Here is a 16,718-nt window from a genome sequence, read left to right as displayed (position 1 = left end):
AATGCAAGTCCTGTACTCTGAGCATGAAATTTGATATAAGGCATTTATCAACTTTTTCAAAAGTACAGCTGATATATCCCAAACAATTTTATTTTCTCTCCTTCATCCTTTAACTTGTTCCTCTGTCTTTTATTGTAACAATCTAAAATATTTTTATGCATTTTCCTATTCCAATTATACTTTCACATGATTCTCCTGGACACTAAAAACATGTACTGTAACACCAGCAATCATACCCATTATGGAACACATTTCCAATAAACTGCTCATCAACTCGATCTCTTTGTATCACTTTGTACAGCAACCCTTTCTTGTTCTTCAAATGGAGAAAAGTATTTTTTCCCCATCTTAACAATCTACACTTCGTATAACAATGTCTTTTAGTTAATGTATGTTATTTACTAGTAATTGATCATTGTGTATTTAAATCTAACAGTTTTTGAGCTTCCAGAGGATGAAATAAACAAATCTTTTTCAAATTACAGGGAGATCATGAGAGCATTGTTGCTGTTGAAGCTGTTGTTTGTTCAGCCTTAGCCAAATTGCTTTTGCGCTTGAATGAGTATGATAATATTGCAGTTTTTGCTAACTTGCAGTCCTGGGCCTCAGATGTTATGGATATCAAACCTTCCAGACTCATAACATTTTATAGGTATGTTTTCAGTTATTGACCCATTCTTGTTCATAATTAGATTTTCATGATAATCGTGTAAATGTCTTTTTATTTTGCTGTAGAAAATGGATGGCTTTTATTTCTTTCGTAATTTTTTCATGCTAAATATGACTTTTCATTAAGCTGAGTAGCATGAGTGTCCTTGCATTTAAAGATTCTAAGATGTATGTAAGTGAAAACCATTGCTTTATAAGTTCCTCCCATTATTTGTTTAGTTTTCTATATGGATTTTATCCTGAAGACATACATTTACAAAGTTTGTTTACATTTCCTAGTTACATAAATACTTCCTATATAGTAGGTAATATGCTGCTGTTGGGTCCTATATGTTTACTGATTTGCATATGTTCCAGAATTTTATTATTATTATTATGATTATTACTGGCAAAGCTAAAACCTTAGTTTGAAAAGTAAGATGCTTTAAGCCCAAGGGATCCAACAGGGAAAAATAACCCAGTGAGGAAAAGAAACAAGGAAATAAACGGATTTTGAGCGAAGCGAAAAATCTATTTTTGGGTAAGATGGCCATGTCGTCCTGATGGAAGTTCCTTAAAGGCAGCTTCCTAGGGTATATTACAACTACGGCGATATTCCCAGAGAATTTACCTTAAGGTACCCAGAATTCTAACTCCTGGAGCGAGTATCCCTAAAAAAGACCTTAGGGATATCGTAAATATCAGTGGACGTATTCTTGACACGCCTCATAGCAATCTATACCCCGAATAGAGTTAACACTTCGTAGGGGTCAAATGGCAAGAAAACGAAAACGAGAAAGAAAAGGGGAGAGCCGTTCGTAAGGCCCTCTCTTCTCCCGTTTCGTAAGCGTGCCCTGCGCCGATTCTGGCGCCATCTGCATTCCTTGTAGCGAAACACGAGGTGCTACAGATACTGTATGTAGGGAGGGGTCCTACGGCCCTTTCATTGAAAGGGAAGGGCGGGTCCATCAGGACGACATGGCCATCTTACCCAAAAATAGATTTTTCGCTTCGCTCAAAATCCGTTTTTTGGGCTCAAGCCATGTCGTCCTGATGGATGTATACCAGAGCATTACTGTATCTGTGGATTCTCAAAATGTGCCGTACTCCTCAGAAGTATTTCCCCCAGTCGACGCGACCTAGAGACCTAAGATGTTACCGTCATACATCTTTTCAACTAATCATAAACCATGATAGAGCTTCCTGCCCCCAACAGGGAAGAGTCTTACTAGACTCTGGGAAAGTCTCGAAGAGTACATATATCTAAGTATGAACCCCAGGCAAGCGAGTATAGTGGTCTCACCCCATACTGGGTAAAGCGAAGTTCGAAAAGAATCACTGTGTCAATATGAAATATCGACCAGTCCTCCGCTCAAAACACGTATTGGACAAAGGTTCATATCCGCTTAGGAGGAAACTCGTAAATCCGGCACCATCCCTTTATGGGATGGAGTCCTCCAGCTAAGGGGAAGCATAAACCAATGCAATATTAGCTTGCATAAGGGAACATTCTATTAGAATTATCCCCGGGTAAATATACATAGAATGAATGCTCACAGGTGAAGGAGACGCAAGGTTCTCAAGAACCAGTTTATTGACAGACAATAAACAAACAGGTTAACCACACTCATATATATATATATATATCTATATATAAGAGGAGGATAACTAAAACTTTAAGCATAAGTATGATAGTAAACAGCAACTTGTTTGTCTGAAAGAAAAAACATTGGAGCCACTTTTAAGATACCAAAGTATCAAAGTCAAAAGTCTGTTTTACTAATCAGTCACATTAGCGTTAGAAACGCTCGGCACGCATGTTTGCACTTATGCTGGGTTCACCTTTGAAAGTGGAACAGTCAACGTGGGTCACCCAGTACCCTCACATAGTTTGTAGTACAACATGTGACTACATACTCACCCTGGAATTAATTGTCCCAATTAAGCTACTGTTCCTCGCAGAGTTAAACAGCAGGGTTAACGACGCAACCCACTGCCACCACAGAACCTCTTAGTTGCTGCACTTGCTTCGCATAGTGACGAAAGAACACTCTGGAAGACTTCCAGCCAGTGTACGAACGAAGATGTCCAAAATCCCTACAACTAAAGAAGTTTAAGGATGAAGCAACTTTCCTCGGATCGTGACCTGTGGGTGAACAGTCAGGATCCGCTCTGCGAATAAGATATGTGATTTTCGCCCTGAGTTATTTCAGTAATAAATTTTGAGCCTGACGTTTCTCCCCTGGCCAGATGGCCATCCTTGAAGTCTGAAGTTCTACGAAGATAGACCTTTAGGCATTCTACTGGACATAGAGATGCATCTTCTTTCAGAGGGCAGATTCTTCAGGGACCCCACCTGATGGTGGGTAACTCGTTCTTGGTGAGAAACGTAGGATCCGGAAATAGGTTCAGTTCACCCATCCAGGAACTGAACACGACCTTCCTCTCTCGAGAGGGGTATGATCTCACTAACCCTGGCCCCGGACGCGAGTGCAAAAAGGAGGATAACTTACGGGTCAAATCCTTTAACGCACACTCCTTATTGTTCAACAGTGAAGCAACATGAAGAACTTTTCTAAAGACCATGAATTGGGCTTTGGAGGTGCTAAAGGTCTGAGCCTAGCGCAGGCTTTCGGAACTTTTATAAAAGATCTCGTTAGCGAGGTCGACCTGGAAGGCATATAGAATGGGTCTTGTCAAAGCAGGCCTACATGATAAAATCGTGTTAGTTACCGATCCATAACCATGGAGATGGATGAAGAAAGACAAGCAGAAGTCCGTCGTGATCTCCTGCGGAATCTTCGTCTGACAAGGGCTACCCATTCTCTCCAAGATGACTCATATTGCCTTATAAAAGGTTTGCACTTATAATCCTCTAGGAAGTCCATGCTGGCTTTCGAAATCCCGAAACACTTTCTCACCTGTTAAGGAAAGAAATCATGAGCTGCTGGGTCCGGGTTTTCTGTGATGAAGCGCAGACAATTGACTTCTGGACTCACTGGGTCAGAACTGGATCTGGTAGCGGTCGAAACTCCAATCGTAGTTCCAATGCCAGAGGGAACCCCACACTGTTCGGTCATTTGTGGGCCGCTACTGCCGCTACTCCCTTAAATGATCTCAGTTTGTTGAGGACCCTCAACAGAAGGTTGTAAGGAGGGAACAGATAATTCCTGAACCATCTGTTCCAGTCGAGGGACATCGCGTCCACTGCTTCCGCCAAGGGGTCCTCGTACGGGGACACATACAGGGGCAACTTCTTGTTGTCTTTCGTCGCAAAGAGGTCTAGCCGCAGTTCTGGGACTTGACTCAGAATGAAGGAGAATGGTCCTGCGTCTAGGGACCATTCCGACTCTATCGGTGTGAACCTGGATAGAGCGTCCGCTGTCACATTGCGGACTCCTTAAAGGTGAACTGCTGACAGGTACCATTTCTTCTTCCCCCAAATCGGAAGATGGCCAACATCACCTGGTTGAGAGGTGGCGACCTTGATCCTTGTCGATTCAAGCATCTCACAACTCCCCCGCTGTCCAGCACCAACCTAATGTGGATCGAGCGATGCGGGGAGACTTTCTTTAAGGAAAGAAGGACTGTCATAGTCTCTCAAAAATGACTGTGAGGGGTCTTGAATAGACTGGACCAAGACCTTTGGGCCTTTTTCTGATGAGAGTGAACTCCCTATCCCTCCTTCGAGGCGTCTGAGTGACTCGTCACCGACGGGGGAGGTGGATGAAGAAGAACCGACTTCCTAAGGAGTCTGGTTTGGGACCAAGGCCTGAGAAGAGTATTTCGACGAAGCGGAACTGGTCTTCTCAGATCTCTTCGCGCATCTGATGCATAACTACTCCAATCTCCGGTTGCATCCTTTAGCTGTGCTCTTAGCACCGGGTCTGTCACCGAAGTAAACTGGAGAGACCCCAGTACACTCTCCAGTTCGCATCTGATATCCATACGGAATCTCGAAGTCTCTTGACAGAACCAGCTATCTCCTTTCTTTTCTCCGCCATGACGGAGAAAACGGTGTGACATTAGGTCCCAGTGGATTCACACCCACCGGAACTTAGAGATGGAGGAAGTTGAGACTTTTCCTGTTGATCTTGAAGCCTAGATAATCTAGGAAATGTCCTGGGTGCTGCCCACACCAGCCAAAATCCAGGTAGGCTACTACCTGAATTCCCTTTAGGCGTAATTGACTGAGAACTACGTTCGCAAGCATCGTGAAAATCCTTGGGGCTATTTTAAGCCCGAGAGGCATGGCTTTGAAGACGTATAGTCTTCGTTGTAGCCTTAACCTTAGGTAGGAGGGGAATCGACAATAGATTGCAACGTGCCGATAGGCGTCTGACAAAACTACGGAGGCGGTAAATGCCCTCTTGGGCAGTAAGGTCCTTATGTGTTGTATTGATAGCATCTTGAACCTGTAGTTCGCTATGAACCTGTTAAGTGGCGACAAGTCCAGAATGACTCCGAGTTTTCCGAGTCTTTCTTGGGAACACAAAACAGCCTCCCTTGGAATTAGATGGACTTTACCCTTCGGATCACTTTTCCTCTAACAGTTCATGAATGAACTCCTCCAGAACGGGGGTGGAGTATCGGAAAAACGCCGAAGGTATGGGGATGGAGTGCTGTACCAGCTCCAGCCCAGTCCCTTCTTGAGTAGGCTGTGGACCCAGGGATCGAAGGTCCACCGATCCCAAAAGCGTTGGAGACTCCCTTCTACCAATATCATCTCGCTCGAACTGTTGTCCTGAGGTCTTGCCTCTCTGACCTCGACCACCCATGAAACCCCTTCTCCTTGAGGGGCGCCTAGACGAAATTCTGGCTGCTCCTCTAGGCTTGTTCGACAGGCAGTTGACTGACCTTCGAACGATGGGTTGAATGCCGGAGACTGTGTCGACACGAATTGGGGAACCCACTGAAGTGTGGTCGGGGTTTTTGCCACCATCTGGGGCACTGAGGGCATCAGCAAATGCCGTTGCTGCTGATGTCTACTTGACTTAGCTGGCCGAGAAAGTATCCTAATCCTTTTAGTTTTCCTCCAAGGTTGTGGACCCCATCCGGGGAAGAATTTCTCTTGGTAGACAGGCCCCACTCCTGGAGAAGATTTCTATCGTCCGTGGCGGCCCTATCAACCTTTTTGACCGACTCACTAGGGAAAAGGTTTTTGTCCCAACTGTTGGAGGAGATTAGTTTCCTTGGCTCGTGCCTCATCGTAGCCCGGGCGAACACGAATTCCCTACAGGTTCTCTTCGCCCTGACGGAGCTGTAGAGATCCTTCGTCACAGTGGCCAGATGAGTCTTGATCACAACCATGAACGTTTCATGGACCTTGGGATCACTTGTCATCGTCTCAAACGTGGACTGAAGAGACAAAGAGGCAGCCAGTCTTTCTTTTGTCTAGAGTTCTCTCCGCAAAAGAAAGCCAGACAGCTTAGAGAGGATCTCGCCGAACCGGCATCCGGCAAAATCCGCCTCCCACATCTGGACTGAGAAGGTAAGATGGACGTCCTTCCAGTCCTTGTTTTGCTTACTAAATCTTCCTTTCTAAAGGCCAGCAACAAGGGAGGGGAAAGGCTTGCCAGCCTCGACTGTTTTCAAAACCGCCGCAAACCCTTTCAGCGAAAAGGTGGGAAGGCTGTGGCAGGAGAGGACACAAAGGAAGGGAGCCTCTTACTCAAATACAGCTACCTTTGAGTTCATGAAGCCCCTCTCTTTCATCGAAGAAGAAAGCAAGGCATGAGCCTAGCATGGTCTATCACTACGACCTCCTTCGGCTCTGTCTCTTCCTTTGAAGCTGGTACCTCCTTCCACCGGACCTAGCAGTCCGGATGTGCCCCTGCAGTTACAATGCAGCTGCCTTCCCATTCTTCTCCCTCTGCCTTTGTTGGATCAAGCCAGCAATGGAGGGAGGGCCTGCTCTACTGCGAGAGCAGATGATGTTGAGGGAGCAGGTTCAAGGACCTGAACCGGAGCAGCCAACCTCTCTCGGCCTCTTCCGCTACCTTGTCCAGAGCTCGAACTTCATCCTGGCCTTCTGCCAGGAGGTCTTCCTCCAGACGTTCGGACACGTCTGGCATCCTGTCGTCCAACTGGATGCTAAGCAAGGCGACCGTGACTTCAGCATCCACGGGATCTGAATTAAGGGGACCTCCTCTTGAGGTTGGGGAATCACTGTAACAGTTGATGCCCTAGGAAAAGAAAGCCCTCATCTTCTCATTTGGAAGATAAGGTCCAGAGGTAATCTTCTGAAAGCCCCTCACCCAGGTACGAAGCTTCTCCCTAGCTATATCCCTTGAATCCACCGTTGTAGGGGAGACGAAAACGGATTTTGAGCGAAGCGAAAAGAAAAAACCTCAATAGATAGGTTAGTGCATATGAAACATACCTGGGGAACCCAATACCGGAGAACATCCGTGGAGACAGCGCATGCCACACGCCTCCTTCAGAACCATGTCCGCAGAAGCCCTACTGCGGACGTTGCAGAAATACATCCGCACTACGGATGGTCCTCCTGTAAAGAGAAGAAATTTCCATGAGTATCAAGTGAACTACGTATCACTGGATATGCACAGTAGCATAACAAAACGGAAAGACACATCCTTGTATTTCCCGCACACCCAATTGTTGTAGCCTTCCAAATCATAAAATCGTATAGTTAATCTATGCCAGATTAACCAATGGAAAATTTCCAAAGGAAGAAGGTGTAGCCCCCCCTAAGGAATGATTTTAAAATACCGGATAGTAGACAAGAAAGAACTCACTTTCTTATCTGTAAGGCCAACAACAACGGGTCGTGCAAGACCACAAAGAATAAGGAAAAGACACATACTTGTGAATCCCCCACAATCACCTGTGGAAGCCCACCAGCCATTAAAATCAAATGGTTAGTCTTTGCTAGAATAACCAAAGATCATATTTCCCGAGGGAAATTAGGTGTAGCTCACACCTAAGGTAAGATTTTACCATTCTGGCTAAAGATGAAAAGAGTTCTCTTTTCATCCCTGTAAGGCAACACCAAGTGACTGCACAAGGCAACACAAGTAAGTTAGAAAAGACAGTGTTGTAACCTACCATATCATGTTCTCCCCTGGTAGAATACACTAAACAGGGAAGAACTGATACAGTACATGAGGGTGGTGTGCCGGCCGGCTCTTGCCGGTCAGCACCCCCACCCCCTTTTCCAAAGGTAGGTCTCAAGTATGCAACTTAGGATCACCCAGACGGGGGAGAACTCCAGTTCCTATGCCTGAACCGGTCGGTAGTGGTTGCCGGTCCATAGCTACCCGGTTGGCACCCAGCTGCCGGCCATCACTCTTAGTGGCCGGCCAACCGAGTGATGTAGCAGGCCGGCCCGGCAGCGGTGAGTAAACCCTGCCGGCTGGCATCCACCCCAGGTAGCGCCCGGCTGCCGGCCGCCACTCAAAGCGGCCGGCAGGTGAGCAAGGAGACCGCCCAGCAAAGGCATAAGACCACCGCCGACCGACAGCAAGAGAACTAGCGAATACCCCCCTACCAACGGCCGGCCACTAGGCCGGCAGACGGCAAGGACAACACAAGAGAAGACAACAGAATGGGTGCCGGGCTAAGAGGCTATGTACCTCCGCGCCCGACACCCGAAAGAGTGCCGAGAGGAAGGGGAGACACTAAGTCAAGCTTCCTAACCACTGCTTACTGAAACTACAGACGGCAGCGGTTGAAGGACCAAGGAAGGACCGGGCAGCACTCAAAGGATAGGGCCTCTGCCGGCCGACAGGGGACCACGTCAGCTCCCCATCCCAACCTAAGCTAGGTACGGATGTGAGACGACTGACACAAAGGAAACGGAAAAATAGAAGGGAAGGACAGAGGGTCCTGTCCAACCTTGCCTTGGTTAAGGATCATTCCAAACTAAGAAAGCTCATCTCAGCCAGAGAGATCCAGGGAGGGAGGCCGGCACTACTGGCTGCCTCCCTAAAACCAAGGCAAGGAAGGAATTGCTATTCCGGAAAGGGAACATATCCCGAACCCGGAACAGCAAAGAGGACAAGTCTGAGGGGTCACCGAGCGAAGGGATCATAATTACCGAAACCTTCCAAGGTGAATCAAGGAGGATAAACCTCCTATGCCCGTGTCAGGCAGCAAGGGAGACTCTGCCCCACGCTAGACCAACACGGACTCAGACTAATACACTGCTGTACTGTCCCCCTCTGAACCAATTCAGTTGGAGCAGGAAGGTACAGTACTACTCCAGCATAGTTATATTTGAAAATTAATTCAAACAAACCACTAAAGTTAAGCCTAAGGCTTAAACAGAGGGAAAGGGTTTGCCCCTTCCCCGAAGAGAAGGGAGCAAACGGGGAAACAGATAATATTATCAAGACCTAAGACAACCTAGCCTAGGCACTAAGAGAATCGATTACCTAAATCACCGAAACTCACTCCAATACTATCTTGGAAATTACTCGAAAAGGGCTGTATGTATAACGTTACCTAACGCTTTAAGCAATAAAAATCACACTTGGAAGACTAATATCATGCAGGAAGTACAAGGACCAATAACTAGGCTACGAAGACTAGTGTTGGTCAGCCTAGGCAAAACTTTCGCCAGGCGCACTACTAACGCATCATAACAGAATTCCTAATTAAGCTAAGCAGCTAATTATTAAAGCGCAGGGGGCTGGGAACGTCGCTCTTGCTAACAAATAAATCCTATTCTAGCGAGCGATAGCGTCCATGACGCCTCCAGCAGGCAACAGCTCTTGTATCAAAGATAACTCTTTAAATACTTTAATTTTAAACAAGAGCCTACATTTATACATAAAAGAAATAGTACTCAACTTATCCGAAGCAGAAGAAGTTGGAGAAAGCATAATATGAGAGTAGAAACACAGGAAAAAACACCGAGTTGTAAAGCTACGCAAAAAGGAATGCAGATGGCGCCAGAATCGGCGCAGGGCACGCTTACGAAACGGGAGAAGAGAGGGCCTTACGAACGGCTCTCCCCTTTTCTTTCTCGTTTTCGTTTTCTTGCCATTTGACCCCTACGAAGTGTTAACTCTATTCGGGGTATAGATTGCTATGAGGCGTGTCAAGAATACGTCCACTGATATTTACGATATCCCTAAGGTCTTTTTTAGGGATACTCGCTCCAGGAGTTAGAATTCTGGGTACCTTAAGGTAAATTCTCTGGGAATATCGCCGTAGTTGTAATATACCCTAGGAAGCTGCCTTTAAGGAACTTCCATCAGGACGACATGGCTTGAGTCCAAAAAATAAGCTACAAGAGAAATAATGAAAAATTAAAATGAAATACTGTATACTAAGGACAGTAACAATAATGAAAAGATCTTTCATTTATAAACTATAAAAACTTAGAATAAAAAAGGAAGAGAAGTAAAAAAATAGGGTGCCAGAGTGTACCCTCAAGCAAGAGAACTCTACCCCGAGAGAGTAGAAGACCGTGGTATAGAGGCTATGGCACTACGCAAGAATAGAGAACAATGGTTTGATTTTGGAGTACCCTTTTCCTAGAAGAGCTGTCTACCATAGCTAAAGAGTCTCAATAAGATAAAATAGTTTGTCCGAGTGTACCCTCAAGCAAGAGAACTCTACCCCAAGACAGTAGTAGGCCATGGTACAGAGGCTATGGCACTGCTGAAAACTAGAGAACAATGGTTTGAATTTGGAGTATCCGTCTAGAAGAGTTGTCTACCATAGCTAAAGAGTCTCTTCTACACTTACCAAGAGGAAAGTAGCCACTGAACAATTACAGTACAGTAGTTAGCCCTTTCAGCAAAGAAGAATTGTTTGATAATCTCAGTGTTGTCAGGTTTATGAGGACAGAGAAGAATGTGGAAAAAATAGGCCTGTCTATTTGATGTATGTGTAGGTAAAGGAAAAATGAGCAATAACCAGAGAGGAATCCAATGTATAGTAGTATTGGTACTGTATGGCCAGTCAAAGGACTCAATAGTTCTCTAGCGGTAGTATCTCAGCGGGTGGCTATTGCCCTGGCCAACCCACTACCATTACATTCATGTTACATATTTGTTATAGAAATGAGAAAGTAAATTTGTCCCCACATTCTATACATCCATTCATTCATGGATGTGAAAATCTTAAGCAGCTAGTACACTTCTCCTAGAACTGGTGTTATAAACAATGGTAAAATATTTGAGCCAATTGGGAAAATAGAACATGATATTACAACAATAAAACTTCAGTATCTGTAAAAATATTAAATTAGATATCCAGTATTTTAATATAATCCATCTTAAAAACTATCAAAATTAGGGCAAATGTTCAGCCTATGTTTGATGGTGCATGTAGGTGGAAATTTCCATGATAAACAGCTGAACTTCAATGGTGAAGCAAAGTAATGCATCTAGTTCATCTACCAGAACTTAACTGAAAATTTAAAGGAAGTAATAGGGTTTTAATAGGTTTGGTTAAAGGAGTTAAAATGATATAATAGTTTGGATGCAAAGCAATAAAACATAATTTAGTGATAATTTTTTTTGGAATTTAGTGATAATCTCTATTGGATCACGACAAAATCCTTCATCTTTTGATGTAATATAATTCATTCCCTTATTAGTCTGATGAGAAACTTAATCAAACCTAAGGACACAGCTGAGTTAGTTCATAAAACTTGATGTTGAACAGTCAATAGTTTAGCTTAATACTTGACACCTTGGACAACTTCAAAACATTGCCTTTGTTGAATGAACATTTATAGGTAGTAGGTTGGCCAGGGCACCAGCCGCCCGTCGAGATACTACCCCTAGAGGGGTATTGGATACTTTGACTGGCCAGACAGTAATGCATTGGATCCCTCTCTCTGGTTACGGCTTATTTTTTCTTTGCCTACACGTACACAGAATAGTCTGGCCTATTCTTTACATATTCTCGTCTTTCCTCATATGCCTGACAACAATGAGATACTAAACACTTCTTCACCCAAGAGGTTAATTACTGTACTGCAATTTGTTCAGTGTACTTTCCTCTTGGTAAGGGTAGAAGAGACTCTTTAGCTATGGTGAGCAGCTCTTCTAGAAGGACACTCCAAAGTTAAACCATTGTTCTCTAGTCTTGGGTAGTGCCATAGCCTCTGTACCATGGTCTTCCACTGTCTTGGGTTAGAGTTCTCTTGCCTGAGGGTACACTCGGGCACACTATTCTATCTTATTATTTTTTTTTCTTCTTGTTTTTTTTTTAAATGGTGTGTTGGGCAGGCTTAATAGAAGGGCCATGGATGTCTGGTGGTTTATCAAGAGGTTGTCTTTTCCTTTTCTGATTCTTTTTTTTCTCAAAACCAATCTTACTGTCCTCCCTTCAGTCGAAGTGGCTATCCTGGAGGGTATTTAGCCTTGCATGGTGTATCGGCTCCTCCATGTTGACCAGTTTTCCAACTTTTTACTATAGTCTATGGGTTTCATCAATCACTTTATTTATAATTCTGTACATATTTTTGTTATAATTCTTGTTAGTCTAGTTTTTAAGTATGATGTCTCTTTTTTTATTTCTATTAATTCTTATGCTGTCCGGAGACATTGAGTGAAATCCGGGACCAGTACATCCTAGATTTTGTCAATGTCAGGTCTTTCTTACTGGACTCGTTGGCAGTGGCCATTATACCCTTATGGTTTTTTTACCTCAGATATACTAGCTTACTGAGCCCTTATGCCCGCCTGCCTTCGATCCCCCGGTTTTTCAACCTATTAGGCTTAGTCTTGCCCGCATCGGCCAATCCGTTGGTCTGCCATGTTGATTTCGCTTACTGAGGGAGTATCTGATGCCTCGTAATGAAGGGGTTAAACTTGCTGGTATTCAGGTAGTGGTCTGGCCTGGTAATTCCTAAAATGCAGTGAACACTTTGAAGTAATCTGAGATTTTGATACCAATAGGATACAGTATATAAATATATAATGATATTTGTGGTATTACCACACACAGAAATGTGAAGTACTCAGAGAAAGAATATTTGTGTCCATAAGGAAATATATTCTGAGTTTCCCATTAAGGTATTATATATGGAGCTTGATTGAGGAGTGTTTTTTTTTCTTTTTCAATAGTGTATTTCATTTGTTGTATGACTAATTACAAATTATGGTTTTAACATTGTAACATGATAATTAGGAATTCTTATTTGTATTGGGAAATATTAATACTGTATTTACTAAAACCTTAAGTGAAAATTGCAAGTATATAAATTATGGTTATTGTATTTTGATATTGATCTCAAAAGATTATAGATGCCATATAAAATTTAAGTACATAAAATAAATTTAGGTTTAAAGTAAAAGGGAGCATTATAAAACATAATAGCTTTTATCGGATGTAAATGTAATTTTCAATGGTGTATTACTTTATATCCTATGATCTATAGATTGATAAACGGATTTTGAGCGAAGCGAAAAATCTATTTTTGGGTGAGATAGCCATGGCGTCCTGATGGAAGGTTCCTTTTTGGTAGCTTCCTTGGGTAAATAACTACTAAGATATTCCCAGAGAATTTAACCACAGGTTATCACAGAATTCTAACTTCTGGAGCGAGTATCCTAAAGGTTTCCCTTTTAAGACATCGTATATCAACAGGGGACGCATGTATTAACGCGCCACATAGCTATCTACACCCCGAACAGAGTTAATGCTTCGGTGTGCAAGGGCTGAGAATAGCTGGGAGCCGTTCCATAGCTAATCTCATTCGTGGCTACTACTGATACTCGAGACGTAAACAAACGGGCGCCATTGCTTAAATGACGTCACGTCCGTCTTTATCCTGAAGCCAGTTGCTTGCCCATCACCATGATACAGCAGAGCAGGGTGGGACCTTAAAACTGGACGAAGTAGCAGGGAGGGTCCATCAGGACGCCATGGCTATCTCACCCAAAAATAGATTTTTCGCTTCGCTCAAAATCCGTTTTTTGGGGTCAAGCCATGGCGTCCTGATGGAAGAATACCAGAGAATCAATGTATCGTGGTAGATTTTCCCCTAATAATAAGTGCCAAGGCATTGACAAATTAGCATAGTAATCTTGGTAAAGAACCGTAGGGAAGAAGCATCCTGCCCCCCTTGGCAGTGAAGTTCCCACGGGCTATGCCGACGTCAAAGTGGTATTGAAGGGCTATTCATTCTGATAGAAGAACTTGAAGGACTTGGAGATGAAGCTGAATGTTTGGTATTTGTATAGGAACATTCTGAAAAGCAGACCAGTGGTGGTTGGGCACTGTATGTCGAGAAGGATGATTCATCTCCAGGGTATGAAGAGTAAGTATTCGTATTGGAACATTACATAATCAGAGTGAATATAAATTAAGAGTTAGTGTCTTAATTTCTCCATAACCATAAGGAAAAGGGGATAATAAAACTATGACAGGCATGTATTTCATAGTAAGTAGGAGCTGATTGAGACGCACAGATAATAAAATAGAAATTTTATTTCACAAATGCAGAAATTAAATAAATTACAGCAATAAGTAAAGTTCATTTACAGTAATTATAATGTACATAGTAATAAAGACTTGCTCTTGAATCTGAAAAGGAATTTCAAGTTTATTAGTAGGCACTCGTTCTCGAGGAACGCAAGTCTTGATTAAAACACATCATGCTCAGGGCATGCGGCACTTGTGTGACAACTATGACATTTCACCTGGGATAAGAACAGTTATAAAAGCACTAAGTGTTTTCGACATCACTATGTATCGCTCGAGGGTCAACATAGGCACCCGAAGAGTTAGAGTCCCAAGTAACTCACTGTTCTACGCAGAGTTAGGTGCAGGTTTCATAACACTACCTGCGGCTACCACAAAATGTTTGACTTCGTGCACTTGTTTCGCATAATGTTTAAAGAAAACGCGCGAGGACTTCCAGCCTGTGAAGTTTTTAAGGCTTTCAAAGTCCATGCTCTGAAAGAAATTCAGAGATGATGCAACTTTCCTAGGATCATGACCAGCGGGTGTACTGTCGGGATCCGCTCTGCGAATGAAGTAGGTGATTTTCGCTCTTAATTGTTTCAGTGACAGGTCGCTGCCCGATGTTTCTCCTTTGAAGAGTTGGCATCCACCAAATTTCGAAGTTCTGCGAAGATAGACCTTGAGGCTCTCTACTGGGCATAGAGAGACATCTTCCTTCAGGGGGCATATTCTCCAGGGGCCCCATCTTTTGGTGGGTAATTCATTTTTGGCGAGAAACGTCGGATCAGGGGAGAGGGTAACGTCTCCTGTATCGGTAAACAGGATGTGTCCGTCTTCTCTTGATAATGCCACTATTTCGCTGACTCGAGCTCCTGAAGCAAGAGCAAAAAGAAATATAACTTTCTGAGTCAGATCCTTGAGAGGGCATGAATCATTATCCAAGTTGGAGGCGAAATGGAGCACCTTGTCTAGTGACCAGGAGATCGGTTTCGGTGGGGGTGCTGGGCGTAGGCGAGCACATGCTTTCGGTAGTTTGTTGAAGATGTCGCTGGACAGATCAATTTGGAAAGCATATAGAATTGGTCTGGTCAAGGCCGATTTGCAGGTTGAAATCGTATTGGCTGCTAATCCCTGTCCATGAAGGTGAATAAAGAAGGACATGCAGAAATCAATCGTGATTTCTTTAGGATTTTTTGTCTTGACAAAGGAGACCCATTTCCTCCAGGATGATTCGTATTGCCGTCTTGTGGATTCGGTCTTGTATTCCTCTAGGAAGTCCAGACTTTTCTTCGAGATCCCAAACCTCTTCTTTGCGGCTAGGGAGAGAAAATCATGAGATGAAGGTCCTTGATTTTCGATGATGAAGCGAAGACAGTCGACTTCTGTACTTGTTGAGAGAGAACTGGGCCCGGGAGAGGGATCAGCTTGGGCTGCAGCTCCAGGACCAGGGGGTACCAGTTGCTCCGGGGCCACTTGGGAGCCACTAGGGCCGCTGTCCCTTTGAAGGTTCTCAGTTTGGAGAGGACTTTCAACAGAAGGTTGGTGGGAGGGAACAGGTAGATCTTGGACCATCTGTTCCAGTCCAGTGACATGGCATCCACTGCTTCTGCCTTGGGGTCCTCGTACGGGGCCACATACCGAGGAAGTTGATTGTTGTCGCTCGTTGCAAAGAGATCTATCTGAAGTTCTGGGACTTGGTGAGAGATGAAGGAGAACGATCTTGCGTCTAGAGACCATTCCGACTCTATCGGGTTTGTCCGAGATAGAGCATCCGCTGTCACGTTGCGGAATCCTTGTAGGTGAACTGCAGACAGGTGCCACTTCTTCTCCGCCAGACGGAAGATTGGGAGAAGCACCTGATTTATCTGGGGCGATCTTGAGCCTTGGCGATTGAGACAACGAACTACCACCGAGTTGTCTAGGGTTAGACGAATGTGGATCGAGGGCGGCGGGGATAATTTCTTCAGAGTTAGAAGGACCGCCATGGCCTCCAAGATGTTTATATGGAACGTCTTGAACAGGGGAGACCAGGTGCCTTGAGCCTGTTTTTGGTGGGAGTGACCTCCCCAACCCTCCAGCGAAGCGTCCGTGTGGATGTTGAGTGATGGAGGAGGGGGTTGAAGAGGAATGGACCTTTTCAGGGCCTTTGCTTCTGACCACGGCTTTAGGAGAAGTCGAAGTCTGTTTGGAAGCCGTCTCTTGAGGTCTCTTCGAGCGATGGATGCAGAACGTCTCCAGACTCCCGCGGCATCCTTTAGCTGTGCACGAAGCACTGGGTTTGTTACTGAGGCGAACTGTAGAGAGCCTAGAACTCGTTCCTGCTGGCGTCTTGAAATTCGTTTGGATTTCAGCAGTCGCTTGACAGACCCTGCTATTTCCTTCCTTTTCTTCTGGGGGATGGAAAGGCTGTGTGACTGAAGGTTCCATTGGATTCCCAACCACTGGAACTTCTGAGCTGGAGAGAAGCGAGATTTCTTCTCGTTGATCTTGAATCCCAGGTGTTCTAGGTACTGGGTGACTTTGTTGCAAGATTTTACACAATCTTCGGGCGATGGAGCCCAGACTAGCCAGTCGTCGAGGTAGGCCATCACCTGGACGTTTCGGAGGCGGAGCTGTTGTACTATGGCGTCCGCCAGCTTTGTGAAGATCCGAGGGGCCACGTTGAGGCCGAAGGGCAT

The 16,718-nt window shown here is 44.5% G+C and overlaps 1 protein-coding gene across 1 annotated transcript in view; it reads left to right on the top strand.

The window, feature by feature from the left end:
- LOC137631754 (HEAT repeat-containing protein 1-like) overlaps window positions 1-16,718 on the top strand; it is a 622,900-nt gene that overhangs the window by 588,467 nt on the left and 17,715 nt on the right. Inside the window, exon 31 of the mRNA XM_068363681.1 lies at window positions 486-652. Within this exon, the coding sequence (XP_068219782.1) occupies window positions 486-652 (167 nt within the window). The remainder of the gene's footprint in view (window positions 1-485; window positions 653-16,718) is intronic.

This window comes from Palaemon carinicauda, chromosome 40 (genome assembly GCF_036898095.1).
Source record: "Palaemon carinicauda isolate YSFRI2023 chromosome 40, ASM3689809v2, whole genome shotgun sequence".
NCBI lineage: Eukaryota > Metazoa > Arthropoda > Malacostraca > Decapoda > Palaemonidae > Palaemon > Palaemon carinicauda.
The sequence above is the reverse complement of the archived record's forward strand: the minus strand, read 5'-3'. Positions and strand labels throughout refer to the sequence as shown.